The following is a 14,355-nucleotide window of genomic DNA, read 5'->3' on the forward strand; positions in this document are numbered from 1 at the left end:
GCAACATAAAAGAAAGTTTATAGCTGTAACAGTATTCAGGGGTTTGAGCCAACCAGCTCTGTCTAAATGTGCCTGAAGGGTCACCCCAGCCTAGGCAATAGCTTCCAGAACTACAATCCAAAGACTACAACTTTAAAAAACAAGCAAGAAGCTTTGCAAAGAGCTCCCTATGAGCAATAAGAAACAAAAGAAGTTGGTTAAAAGTCTTCTGTGAGTTAGAGCCCTGTGTTTAGTCCTAAATAGTGCACAACCTCTCTTCCAAGGACAGAAATACGAGAACTCTTCAGTCAGGTTGTTTAGGTAGGGCAGCTACCAAAACACAGCACAGCCAACAGGAGATGCTAATAGAGCAAAGAGCTGCTGCAGAGCACGGCCATGTACAGCAGAGCTGGTAAAAGTAGTTTGCAGCATGGAGTAAGGTATAGCTGCTAGAAGGAGGAGCAACAACATCTAGTGGGAATGACCAGCATAGAGAGGAGCAGCTAGCAGAAACAGGTCATGGTGCCAGATCAGCTCAACCTAAACTGGGCCTTGCTACCCAGCAAGACATAATAATCTCAAATCATAAGTGCAATTCATTACCACAGGGGAAAGTAAACAGCTGGCTGAGCAACTGCTCCATGGGGGAAAACACAGTGAAATTGCTATAGTTATACTTTAGGAACTAGCTATCACTGCCCTCTTTTTTGTCTGGCTAGGGTTTTTCTCACTTTGATGAAAATACCTTTTGTTGGTCATCAGTCAAAAGCAATATGAAAGAGGATTGATCACTCGGAGTGACAGGCAGGATCACGACAAAGCTGGAAGGCCATGTGAGGAGATAGTTGTAAGGAAAGATCAAGGGAAACAACTGGAGTAGAAAAGAATGACTATTTTGGACTCCTAAGACAATGCCTAAAATAGCATATTCATTTCTTAGCATAACAGACCTTTATTTCATTTTTAGATAGTCCCAATAAATCCTGTAAGACCTTTTCATAAGGGGTAAAACTGGAGTAGCAATGACTGAGGGTTCAGTGCAGGGATTTGTGAATCAGACATCCTGACATGAAGAGTTCTAGTCATGAAGCTTTCAGTGACCTTTGGCAAGTCGCTCAACATCAACCTTTTAGAAAACCCGTAATCCTGAGATGAAAGAAACCACAATAAGCAAGAAGTACTACTGTTATTGTTTCTTAAAGTTACAGGGGAGAAAGCCTCACATTCCAGCCTACATTTATTCAAAGACCTTATTTTTCTCCATGTCCTTGGTGATGATTACTCATTCTAGCAATTGCTTTCAAAAAAATATACATATTTCTGGAGAAAACTCTATTTCTCGTCCTTCACCATTGCAGTCCTACTATTTTTGTAGACCTAATCCATAACAGACAAGTCTGATTCTTTCTCTTCTTTTGCCACGACAATGAGAGCCAACAATGCCTTTCAGAAACAATAAACTACACATCGTATTTTCAGGGATGCTGACATGCAAACAATCCTGGGATAAAAACAGACAACGAGGATATGCTATATAAGGAGGACGATTCTGCTTAAGCATAACAGCAAATTTTAGCAGTTTGCCTAGGACTGACTTCCTTGCAGTTTGCTGCAAAGCAAATACTGCATCAAAAAGGAACCGAGTGTCCTGGTATGATGGCTAGAGGTGCTCTGCACCACTCAGGATTGGGCTCTTGCATCCAAATACATCTCACTCAACATTAGGTAATAAACGAAAGGTCTTGTCTGAAAAGCCTACCTTATCATTATTTCCCCAACAGTCAACGGTAAGAAAAGGAAGTACCCATGGTACAATTTATATCTTAGACAGACTGAGTCATTCGCTGAAGATGCCAGTGTCTCTCCATTGACTATAAAAGGAGAGTATGCATTAGGCTCCCGGCTTGGATGATTCAGTTACACTCCTAAGGACAGGAAGGATAAGTCCAGACCATGGATAGTTACATCTACCTACACAGAACTAACTGTATCTTTATATCCCCTTCTCTATTTCTTCATACTACGAATTATGTCCTCTTCATCCACTATGAGGTAGATCCAGCACCTCAAAGAGTCAGTAGGATTTCTGAGGATTTTCAGAATGTCTTCTTAGAGGTTCCTAAGCTCTTGGTAAGAATCCAAATATTTGCAGGAAATAGCAAAACAGACCATCTGAAAGGACTAGCTCTTGAAGGACAGATAGTGCTCTAAACAAGAAAACCACTTTTTGGGGCACAAAGGATTTTTTTTTTTCAGTTCCTCTTCTCTCTTCAATAGGTTCAGAGATCAAGCTAGCTGGTTCAGATTTCTTCAGATCCTATTTCCCAAGACAGCTGTGGAGCTCATCAGTGCTCTCACACTGCTTGTACATCAATGTTAAGTAAACTTCACTTGGTAATTTAAGCTGGTCCCTGAAGTTTGATATCCCTAGCACTATTGCTCTGTGTTTAAATTAAAAAGTGATCATTATTATTTTTCAATCAGTGACTCTTTAAAAGCACAAAGAACAATTGTCTGCTTTGCTTAAGAGCTATATAGAGGAAGAAAGGCACAAAGGCTGTTACCAGATAATTTCAAGTTACACTTTAAATCAAATTATGAAGAGGATAGAGTATTGTTAATCAGCAACCCTTAAGGAATTTCCAGAATAAATATAATTAAATTAAAACGTAACAATTTAAACCTACAGTTTTTTTCTGAAGAGTTTTGGCACAAAAAATACAAGACAATACTGATCTCTGTTTAAAGAGTATTGACAGAAGTATAGAACAGAGCTCACTCTCTCTCACACATGAATTTGAAGTATTTAAAGCAATTAACTTCTTAATCTGATAGCCTGAGACATCTCTAAGGTGTTCTTATACCATACACTGAACACTGGTTACAGGTGCAAATGTGACTGCCTGGACAGAAACACAGAACCTGTACCAACAGCCATTGTTTGAACATGCTCAAATATCGAAGTGCCACATTTTTGCACTCCTCACTTGGGAAGCTATGCTGTGGCCCTCCTAAGGGCAGATTTCTGTGCCAGAGTCACTGATAAACAGGAAAAACATGTTATTTCTTTCAGTTCTGTTGTTTTTAAAAGAACCCTGTCCTGTTTGGACAACCCTGAGCACACTGTCCATAAATGCTCCCTGTCTCTGCAAGCTAAAGGAATCAGAGAAACATCCTTATGAAATCACCAGAAAGTCAAGAAATACATGGGCAACATTGTCCTTCCTAGCACAGCTGCCTTGTGTGGCAAATCCAACACAACCTGGTCATTGAATAATAGAGCTTGTACAGCTGTGAACGGTGTTCTTATTCTACTACCCTCTCTGCTGCCACCAGAGATTAGAGATACATATATAGAAAGCAGGAATCATCTGAAAGTCCAGAATAATCCCATGCCACTGTGGGTTCAAATTAAGGAATGAAAGTCCTTTTTTAACAGTTCAAAATAAGCAACTAAGTCACTCAGCAACCCTTATATTATTTAAATGGCCATGTCATTATTAATTCATTTCATAATATCTGCAGGATACTAATCAGCATAAATACACCACCACTTTACTTTCAAATCAGTGTCAGTGTCGGTTACTTGTTAGTGCTCTTCAGAAGATGAGTGGGGCCACAAACCTCTTCATTGCCTAGACTTGCACTCACATTGCCTGAAAACGTGCCAGTTCCTTTGGCAGGAACAAAAGGAATGGAATGAAAATTGCTCTAAAGAAGCGGTTGCCAAGATGTTTTATCACATGGGCTGTGATGAAGAGTGGAGGGAAATAAACAAACAAAAATTCTTTTACTACAAACTTACCATCCTTTACTGCATAAATAACAACACAGCTAGTACTAAATAAAAGGCTGTTAGGGACACAACGTGGGTTTGGAAACACGTGCACATCTTATTAAGCTAGTCTTTTAGAGCTATGTAGGCAAAAGTTGTACGGTTAATACAGAAAAAAGTGGTATGGTCAATCAGAATCGTGTGGTGAGATATTTATATCAGATAATAAACCAGGTGTTGACACTCTGGCCTCAACAATTGCTGGAAGGATGGGGTTAGTGAAAATAGAACTATTTATCTCTCAGCCATGGGTAACAAAAAGTTGCTTTCTCTCCTGTTACATCCCACTGAGAGAAGTTTGCCAAGTAGTTTTGCCAGTATTGACTCCCGAGTTCCTTTTTCATTAGCTTTTGGGGACAACACAACCATAGTTAGACCCTCTACTCACAATCAAGTAATACTTCAACCTGTTGACTGGTAAAGTCATATATACGTTCTAAACTCAGAGAAAGTACAGCAGTAATACTTTGAAAATGTAAACATATAAGTGACAAACATTAAGTGAATCTTATTAGTTGATACATTTACAAAAGGGGCTGTGAAAGTTCTCTGGGCTGCTTTGAATAGTAATGTTTTAATTACTGATCTGTCAGTGGTAGCTGGCAGCTGTGCTCAGAAGGCACACAGAGCATGTGACGTATTTTTGCAGGGTGCTGTGGCTGAAGTCATATGGCAGTAAACATGATCTTGACTTGATTATAATGTTCTTTCTTCTTAGATATTGTTTAGAAATAAATCTCTTGCTTTACAAGACCCAGTGAAGGTATTATTGTAAACAAAGTATAAAAGGACATATAAAGTCTGATTTCTTCTGTCTTTGAAACAAACTGTGACAAGTTGGAAAACTACAGAATTTTGGGGAACTCTTAAGTCCCTCAAAGTGATCTAAACAACTGAGTGTTTGTGTGCTTGTATGTGGGGATGTGCAGACCTAATCCTCCAAAATCTTGTGTGAGAGCTAAATGAATCATGAACTGCCTCGAATATCCTAGCATTCTTCTGCAAATGGACTACGTAGATCACATGCATCACATTAAGTGTTTGGTATTCTCAGATAGTGTATAGAGACAGATAGATGTCAGCAGGACATTTTTCCATACAAGTGATGTCAGTATCATGCCCTGATCCGTTTACTCGGCCAGTAAAAGCCAGACATATTACAAGTTAAAGTGCTTGGTTATGAAGAAATACAGCCTTTCCTCTGCAATGCTTTGCAGTCTCCCACAACAAAGGCAGCTGGTAAATGTAATGATATCAGTATGGCCACGTGGCCTTTTTATCCATCACCAGAGGCAGATAACCACACAAGGAAACCAAAGCTATGTCCATTAATGTATCTGGGCACGAAGCCAACAGAACACAGATCCATGAATTTAGAGAAATCCAGGTGGACCTGACACTGGTCTAGCTTGACCTTTTCAATAACAAAGAGGATCTGAGACATCATTACAGCTGGTATGGCAACAGTCCTAGCTTTCTTACTACGTGCCTACCTTTTTGTCAGTTTGTTTGTTAGTGTTATCTTGCTGTTTACCACTGGTCTTCATTTGGCATTTGGTTCCATTTTGCCATGCAGAGCCACTCCAGCTAACTCAAGGCTTTGTACATTTCTCTGTACCTAGCCAAGAAACTCCACCAGCACACACAGTACCTGTACCTCCATTTATTTTCCAGCTCTTCCTTTGCAGACAGCCATCACAACCAAAGTGAAGCAAGAAGGAAACAGCACCACCAGTGAACTTGCAAGAATCATGTGAATCTGGAGAAAAAAGGCTGCTTGTGTTAGGCTAACTGCTGGTGTGTATGTATGGAAGGGATGGAAAGACTGAGAATTTCCGTGAGAAGGAATGAAGCCTGCAAAATAAGAGTAGCAGATTGACTGTTCTACCACAAAAGTGCTTTAAGATACCAAGTTCAAGGCTTGCACAGACTATTTCAATAATGCCTCTGACAGGTCTCCATCTTCCTTCGACTTAAAGAGGCATGCTTCAGGCTTTACAACTTCACTTGAATGAGTTTATGAAGTGAGAGAATTCAGACAAAATTCTTGCCCATATGAATCAAAGGGGATGGAGGAGGCAAAGGGGTGAAGAACAGCGTTATAAACTTACTTCAGCTATTTCTTAGGCTGCTTGGTAACATCTGCTCATGGTACAACACCTTATGGTACCCTTCCCATTTCAGTGTTTCTGTTTACAGGGGCAAAGGGAACATATTAAAGTGAAGAGATGCATGCAGAGGCAGACAGGGTGAATCAGGATGTAACAGTGGAAAGCAGTGGAAATTGAAGACAATATGAGAACAATTTCAAATCTCATCAGAAATGGAAATGGTGTTAATTTGCTGGTAAATAGTCTGCAGAAGGAAGAAGCAGGTAGGGGCAAAAAGGAAAAGCTACCAAAAATGGGCTGAAACATCTGCACCAATCACAGAATATTAGTACTAATGTCAAAGGGATATTTTTCCTCCTTTGCAGGACAGAATCTCAGCATCTTCTCCTACAGCTGTGTTCTAAAAGGGTCAAACAGCATAGAGCTTCCCTATCTGAAATTATACAAAGCTTCTAAAAAACAACTGAAGCAATGAAGTATTTTACACACTCAGCAGACCAACATTTTTTAAATTACTTTTTGGTGTTAAAAGAGTTTGTTGTCAGTTCCTGCCTGCACAGAGCCTCATAGCAGCTCACAAATTGTCTTAACTGCTATCCCTTTTGTCTGACTGGTGCTCCATTTCCTGAGAAACTGCAAATGAAGTTTCATGCCATTTATTATCTTTCCTTCTTTAAAATGCTGTATATTCATAACTCGTTGTCCTTAGCACACCATTATTTACCGTGGTTCACATGTGTAAATCGAACTAATTGTATTAATACATAGATGTAATAGCAAATAATCTTGTAAAATGTCTGATGGTGTGAGGTAGTGATTACTTCTAATGACATTTTATAGCATAACATTTCTTACATTAATATTATAACTTGGCAATCCATGGTGTGTATTTAAACTTTTTTTTTTTTCTACAGCACAACTTGTATTTTGATTATGACAAGGCTTTAAGGATGCCTGACTTTCTATCTCTGAATAAAAATTAATTTATTTTAATCTGTCCTTTTCAACGTTCTCAGGTTCTGTGCAGTTCAAACTGAAACCCAGCTAGAATCAAAAGGATTTCCTCGACAGTGGGAAACTGCCTGAGAACATATAGCCCTGACCTGCCAGTAATGCATATGGCATGTACTCTGGCATTGCAAATGGTGCAGAATACATCAGGAATGATATGAACAGGCCCCATTTAACACAGCTTAACCCTTAAATCCAGTCCAAAAGGCACACACTTGGTCCACATAAAGCCTTCACCCAGGTAACCAGTTTTGCAAGACCTGCCTATGAACACTTGATATTGCATGCCTAAAAACTTGACCCCTCTGGCAAGACTAACCGGAGTAGTTAATTGATCTCTCATGATTCGTAAAAATCTCTTCTTCAAGATGTGTCCTTACCAAAAGCTATTAATGCTGCTAATGGCAGACTGAGAGGATGCAAAATAATCCTGGAGTCTGTATTAAGAATATGTAACACAACAAAACCTGTCCCTATTCACATCTGCTTTTGAGTCAAGATCAATACAGAACAGCTGACAGGAAAAGAAAGGTATAGATGAACGAGTTCTGACATGGAGATCATCTTTCACCAGAATTTTTACTGTGCTGGCCAACAGCTGGAGGCATTGAGCTATGGGACATCCTGACAGGGAATGCTGCATCTGTGAGAAACCATTTAATTTCAGGCTGGGTGGAAAGGGAAGAGAAGCATCTTCCTTAGAGAAACTAGACTGTATCATTACTTGTCTAGAAGACAGCAAAGTCTCAAAAACTCAGGGCTCTTCTGTCAGCATTTGTTCTCCCACATCTTTTCTTTTTAGACTTGAACCAGGAAGAACTCAGTAAAAGGTTATTAAATCTTGACAAGGCAACAAATTATTTTAGATAAATGTTACTTATGATCAGCGACAACTGATGGACAGCTTCGCCTGACAGCTTATGGGCTTTAACAAAATAAGCACAATAGGAATTGCATGACAGATATATAGGAGTTGATTATTTGAAAAAAAAAAAAAAATCAACATACTCAGATATCTTCCTCCTCCCATGGAATCTACACTTCGTATTTCTGTTTAGCTGTTACTTTCATTTATGAGTTACAAAGCATTTATCTTGAATAGTACAGATGTTTAGTGAACAGAATGATTCATCTCTTCCTCTCTACTTTCTAAGTAGGACAAAAAGATGCCTTGAGTAAGTGTGTGCTAGGACAGAAACACGTCTGTCATTAAGTTGTTGCTTCCCAGATAATAACTACCCATTAAGAGAAAAATTTGGGAAGATTGCTGCCAACAGAACTCACACAGAGTGATGCTCTCTAAAATCATTGTACTCTAATGACTCTCACGGCTTGTTTCTTTTCCTCTCTCCCCAAAAGTCACAGTACATACAAAAGACCTGTTCCTTTTGAAAACCAGTGACACAGCCTCATTGCCTTGCATATGTGGGAAGTAAAAGTCTGAATGAGTTTCACAAGCGAACCTCATAAACACTTCTACTGATTTCAGGAGATGTAAGAGAGAAAAGTTTTGGATTGGAAAGATTGAACAAAAGTGTATATCACCCTAGGGGATGAAGAATACCTAAGATAAGGTATATTCTTATTGACACTATATACCACAACTGGAAAAAGCATAATAACATCAGAATTTACAACCCTTGATTTTTGAGATTTTAACCTCAAAATTCTATTAAGATAATACTTCAAACATCATAGAGTTTGCAGAGAGTATTCGAACTGAATTCTAAGTACATGCTCTATTTAATGCTTATGAATTTCATTACCACGCAGTGTGTTTGCTGACACATAATGGAAGTGAAGTTGCTTAAATTAAGCATCTGTTACATTCAATCCTAGTTTTAGTTATATATATGGCATGAATATTTGTGTGGTTTTATAGGAAAAACTAAGCAGGTAGAAATTCTGGCAAACTTTTCAAGACTGCCAAAGAAATGGTCACACATATTTGCAAAGGATATCTACAGCTGCAGTTCTGTCTGTGCTAGTGCACTTCAACTATGGCACTAACAGGACCACAAATTTGCACGTTGAATAAAAGTTGCCTGTCTCCTGTCCTTGCTGGTTCATGTCTATTTTCCATGTGACAGCTTTGTCGTTCTGTCTCCACCTCATTCTTCACTTGGAGAAAGGCAATGACATGAAGAACCCCAGGGACATTAGAATGCTCCATAAACATGATTAGAGCACTCAGCCTCCTCATTTAAAGCAAGTACCATATTGCTACCAACATCTGCTTTGGGCTGTAAAGGGGCCCTTAAACAAACCACCCATCCTGAATGAGCAGAGTCCAGTAACATCTGTTGATTGTGCTCGCATATTTGGCAGCTACAGACATGGCATCTCATACTTATTGCCAGTTATACTGTTGTGCTGGTAATCAAATGGATTCCTTCAGGAGAGAAAAGTTATTCACCTGAAGCCTGAGTTCTCAGAGATGAGCCCATATCACACTGGGTTGCGCAGTTCAGTTGAGCCAGCAAACTCATAGTACAGCTATGTGGACTCCGTAACTGGTAATAACACAAAGATCATCTAAACACCACCACTGAGAAGTCTGTATCTGTACTGTTTCCACATAGGAACATGAAATAACCCACAGTTCAATTGCTTTTTGCACTTGAAATTATTTTTTCTATTGAACATCACTTTCTCAAGAACAGTAGAGTACCTACAGCTAATTGCTCACTTGTGAAAAAATTAACCACCAAAAATAGTGTCACATTCTTGTGGGGAATGGACTGATCAATAATCAGTGGACTGAATGATGGTTTCCAACATGGAACTGAGAGGTGCTGAAAGGCACAATAGGATTTTAGCATATTTCTATCATAAATAGAGTTGCATGGAAATGTTGGTTATGGCAACATTCTCTATGTGAGTCACCAAACAATCTTTATGGCTGCAAAAAAAAGGGCCATTCTTTATCTCCATTAGTAATGGTATTACCTGTTGAACATCCTGCTGGAAAACACAGAGCTGCAGCCTTTGATGTAGTCGGACCTTTCTGTGTTGCCAGATGCTCTCTAGGCGCCGCTGATGATGCAGGACTTCATGTACCACATCCAACACCTGGTGAACAGCCTTGGAGTAGTTTGCAGTAGCAGTGAGGGACTCAGAATTCCCAGGGCTCAAGGGACGCTGTAGGACATCCAGCAAGGCTTTTCCATCCTGGCTCACCTAAACGAAGAAATAGGTCTACTTCACTGCACTGATACTTAAAACATCCAATAGCTAACAGAGAACAGTCTAGCTGATTCTTTTTCCCCTGTGTTTCTTCCTTATTTTAGTCGAAAAGGAAGCAAGACCTCATAACATCTCTTTTTGACTTGTACTTAGGCATTCAGCACTTGCCTTCACTTCCTAGTGTGCCTGCTGTGTCACTCAACAGGAGCACAGATACCCCACTGCTGGGACCGCATACATACAGACAGAGATCCCAAGACTATATTACGTTCTGACACTTGGGCACTGAAAATTCTTAACATATACTAGTTGATGACAGGTGGCATTTGCAATAGCGGGCCTCTTTTCGTGAGGAGGTGGCATTTTAAGAAAACCACAGATGGCAGAGTCATTCATATTCTATACAATCAGGGAGAGTCCTTTCTTCATAATATACTAACTATGGATATATGTTAAGAAGTGTAACATTCCAATTCTGTATTTCATTCAGTGACAGTGAAAAATAAATTAGTTTATGACAGTGATTCTTTTCTTCCCCAGGAACAGCTCAGAGGGACCCATAGTCTCCATTTGCAATGGGCTACAGAGTTTGCTAGCAAATGCAAAGCCTTCTGCACACATGTAACCTTTTTTGAGCATATTAGAATACATTTTCAGATGCAAAGGCATTTGGGCATTAAAAAAACTCAGAATGCCAGATTTTTTAATGCCAGATTTTTTCCTGGAACACTCTCATATTGCAGGGGCAAAACGAAAAATGGAACCATAAAACCCAAACTGCTATTAACAAGCGTGTGCATGCACTGTTTCTCTAAAAATGGCTTTTTGAAATATTTTTCAGTTGCAGATTGCAAAGTTAAAATAATTAGTATAACAGAAATGCTAAATGAGGACACTATGGGCATCCCTCTCCTCTTCCCAGCCACTTTTCTCTTTTCCCTCTGAAACAAACTGCAGCGAAAATGACAAGATTTTCTGAAAAGTCTTTTTATTTCTCTGCAATCACAATCACCAACTTTGCTAGAGAATAGCTTAATCAATGTTCTTCATTCAGTTTGAACTTTCAACATTATCAGTCAAAGCTAAAACACATCTCAAGGATTTCCAAGTCTAATTTATTTCAGTATTATAAATTGCTTGTTCAAATGTAGCAGATATCCTTTAATACCCAAACCTGTGTCTTTTGGCAAGCCATGCCACATCCCAGTCTGTTGTAGCAGTATATATCTGATGCATTTTCAAAGAATGCAAGACACCCTTTGAGATTTATACTGGCAAAAGTGGGAGTCAACTCTCATCATATTATGTGACTACTAGGTGGGCTTAGGCACATCCTTGGAGATTTTTTAAATATTCAGGGCAATTTGGAATTAGATCAGGAAATAATTGGAGAGTCCACAGGGAGTGGCTTTCCATACTCAAATTCAGTTGCTGCTGAAGACCAGCTGGAACAATATGCACATGCTGGAGCCTGCTGGGGTCACAGAGGGAATGATTGTAGTTGCCAATAGCAGTGGATTGTGGGGAGATTTTAGGATGAAGCACTGAGGCACAGGTGTTACCTTGGCAACATTATGGAGGGAGGAATAGCTGCTAGGCAGGAAGAAGCAGCTTCTAGACAGGGAAGGAGACAAGGCTTACTACATCGTATTTTATCTGTGGGAAGACAATCAGCAACAATTTAATCACTGGCAACAGGAAACACCAAGGCTATGCACACACTTAGGAGCAGATTATTAGACCAGAAAATCTCTCTTTGCTAAATTCACTGTGTGAATTCACTATGTCCCTGTTACTGGCCTTTAGGCTTACAGTTGGTCTGAATCTGTCCCTGGGTGGTCTTACAACGCTTTTAGTGTAGCCCCTGCTGATTTACACCAATAGAAATCACAGCAGAATCAGGACTAACAACAAAGGTTTGAAAGTTTACCTGTAGGAGAAATGGGATTACGCAGGCAATACTGCTGACATGCTTTACTCAGGAAAACTTTCCTGGAAACTTCATCCCATAATACAGACCTATTCATGCCTACACCATGTCCCAAGTGCAGGCCTTGCATGTCAGTTTTTTGCCTCCCAGAGGTATAGTCCTGCAGTTCTTCCATTTTGAGGGATCAGATCCTTGGGTGAAATATTCTGTATACTAATCACGGCTGATCAAAACACCAGAATATATTCAGTCATCTTACAAAAAAGGCGTTCTTCCAGAGCTGACTAGTGGGTGAATAAGGCCAACAAGGCCTTTACAATAAAAAGTCTCAGTGGCAGAAGCAAGGCAGAACAAAAAGATTGTTTCAAAGGCAACAGTTTATATACCCCTGCCTCATCCAAAGGTGAGACGACACAATGTTCTCCCAGATGCATAGTGTGAGTGAGAGTATACTTTTACATTCTCTCTTACTCCTTTTTCTTCTATAGGATTTAGACTTTTATCGATTGCAATTTTTTTTCCTGTTGTCTGTTTACAAAGGCTCAGAGTTATGATTTTTCCCTGATGGGCATAGCCTCCCAGTTATTCTCTACACAGCCAGAGATGAATGCCAGACTTCAAGTGTTTGTGTCATCCTGCTAATAATCATTAACACAAATCAAAGGCTATTAGAAGTGTTCTCCTGCTCTCCAATTTACCTACTTGTTCAGTCACACTGGACTAAATATCAGGCAAGCAGCACAGTGACAATCAGGTAATCAGTGGTAGTCAGAATTCACTAGGATTTCATGCATATTCCATGATTTCATATCTTCTGCAGCTCTCAAATTCTTTGGCTTAAAAAGTTTATTTTCCAAAAGTATTTTTGTTGTGAATATTGCTGCATTCCCAATCAATGGGTACAGGTTTGTGCTGTCAGCGTTCACCAGTGAACAGATTTCAGAAAGGAAGGGAACAGCTTCACAAATGGAGAAGCTACCTACTGTGCTCTTTCAGTCATTTCCATGTTCTTCTTCCAACTGCAAAAATAAATCACCAAATCTCTTTTCATCAGAATCTTTTGAATTTTTCAAGGCCTGTGCAAGGAGACAAGCATCAACAACCCAGCTTAGTTGCACCACTTATGTCTCACTTATGCTGTATTTTTAAGAAGTACAGCAAAACTCTTAAACTGAACAGACCTGCATGCAGCACAATTTCATTTCTGTATGAGGTTTGTCCCTCAGATTGTCCTGTTGTGCCCTTACAAGCAGATTGCTGGGATTCACCTCCTACAGCCTGGCATTAGATCTGACTCCTTCTTGGAAAAAGTTGCAGAAGTTGAAAGCAGAACTTAAGTCATTTAGAAAAGCTAAGGTCCAAAATGCAGTTAAATATGTGTTATCACTTAAGAGCTACCAACATTCTTCTCTGGGAAGCACATACCTCTGTGTAGGCCTGTGTTACTTGTTCATACAGGGTCTGATGGTGATGGATGGCCAGTTCCAGGTCTTGCATTTCTGAGGGAAGGCCTCCTTCACTGCACATTTTGCACCAGGCATCCACACCTGAAAGGAACTGAAACAATTCCAGGAACAATGAGCAACAGCAACACAGAAAACTTTGTAGAGTGCCACATATGACTGCAGCAACAAGGGAGAAAAATGTAACCGTTACAAAGCAGTCCTTTTGGGCACCCTGGAAGAGCACATTCCTGTCACCTCCTCAGTACTTGAAGAAGACCTAGATCGAAAGGAATGTTTTCTGTTTCTTCTAGATTAAAAACAAATGCTCCTTTAACCAGCCTCAGAAAGCACCCATTCTAAGAGCCTCTGCATACCATGCAGGGAGGCTACAACACTGCATTCCAAAAAGGGAAGCTGCAACATGTTTTGAAAAAAACATCAGTGCAAAGCACAAAAGGACACAGTACAGCTCCAGCTATATTTAGCATTGTGTCACCTGCCACTCTTCCCTCAGTTGCTTACCTGTCCTTAAACACTACTAATTTGAGCAACAGAAAACTCTCATTAAAATCAGTTTTGACATTCATTTCAGTGAAAGGCAGACAGTCTGTATTCAAGCAGTTCCCAACCCATGGCCAGCTCAATGGGATTGCTAATAGGATACCAAGGCTTTAAACCCCTGGGTCACACATTTGATTCCAGCCCAGGTCAGCAGCGATCAAATACCATCACCATCTGACAGCCATTAAGCAGCCAACACAGAATGAGCTGCTAGTCTCAGTCCAGTTCCTGGTGGGCAACACCCACAAAAAGAGAAAAAAAACATTGCCATTGTGTCGTGGTTTAAGCACAGACTGC

At 39.9% G+C, this 14,355-nt stretch overlaps 1 protein-coding gene across 1 annotated transcript in view; it reads right to left on the minus strand.

The window, feature by feature from the left end:
• The window catches only part of LOC104461564 (kalirin-like), a gene marked incomplete at both ends in the record, with an annotated part of 52,228 nt that extends 38,619 nt beyond the window's left edge, over positions 1-13,609 (minus strand). Inside the window, 2 exons of the mRNA XM_010073199.1 lie at positions 9,886-10,116; positions 13,478-13,609. Coding sequence (XP_010071501.1) covers positions 9,886-10,116; positions 13,478-13,609 — 363 coding nt within the window. The remainder of the gene's footprint in view (positions 1-9,885; positions 10,117-13,477) is intronic.
• Between the last annotated feature and the right edge of the window lie 746 nt (positions 13,610-14,355).

The sequence above is a fragment of the Pterocles gutturalis genome, unplaced genomic scaffold (genome assembly GCF_000699245.1).
Source record: "Pterocles gutturalis isolate BGI_N339 unplaced genomic scaffold, ASM69924v1 scaffold5777, whole genome shotgun sequence".
NCBI lineage: Eukaryota > Metazoa > Chordata > Aves > Pterocliformes > Pteroclidae > Pterocles > Pterocles gutturalis.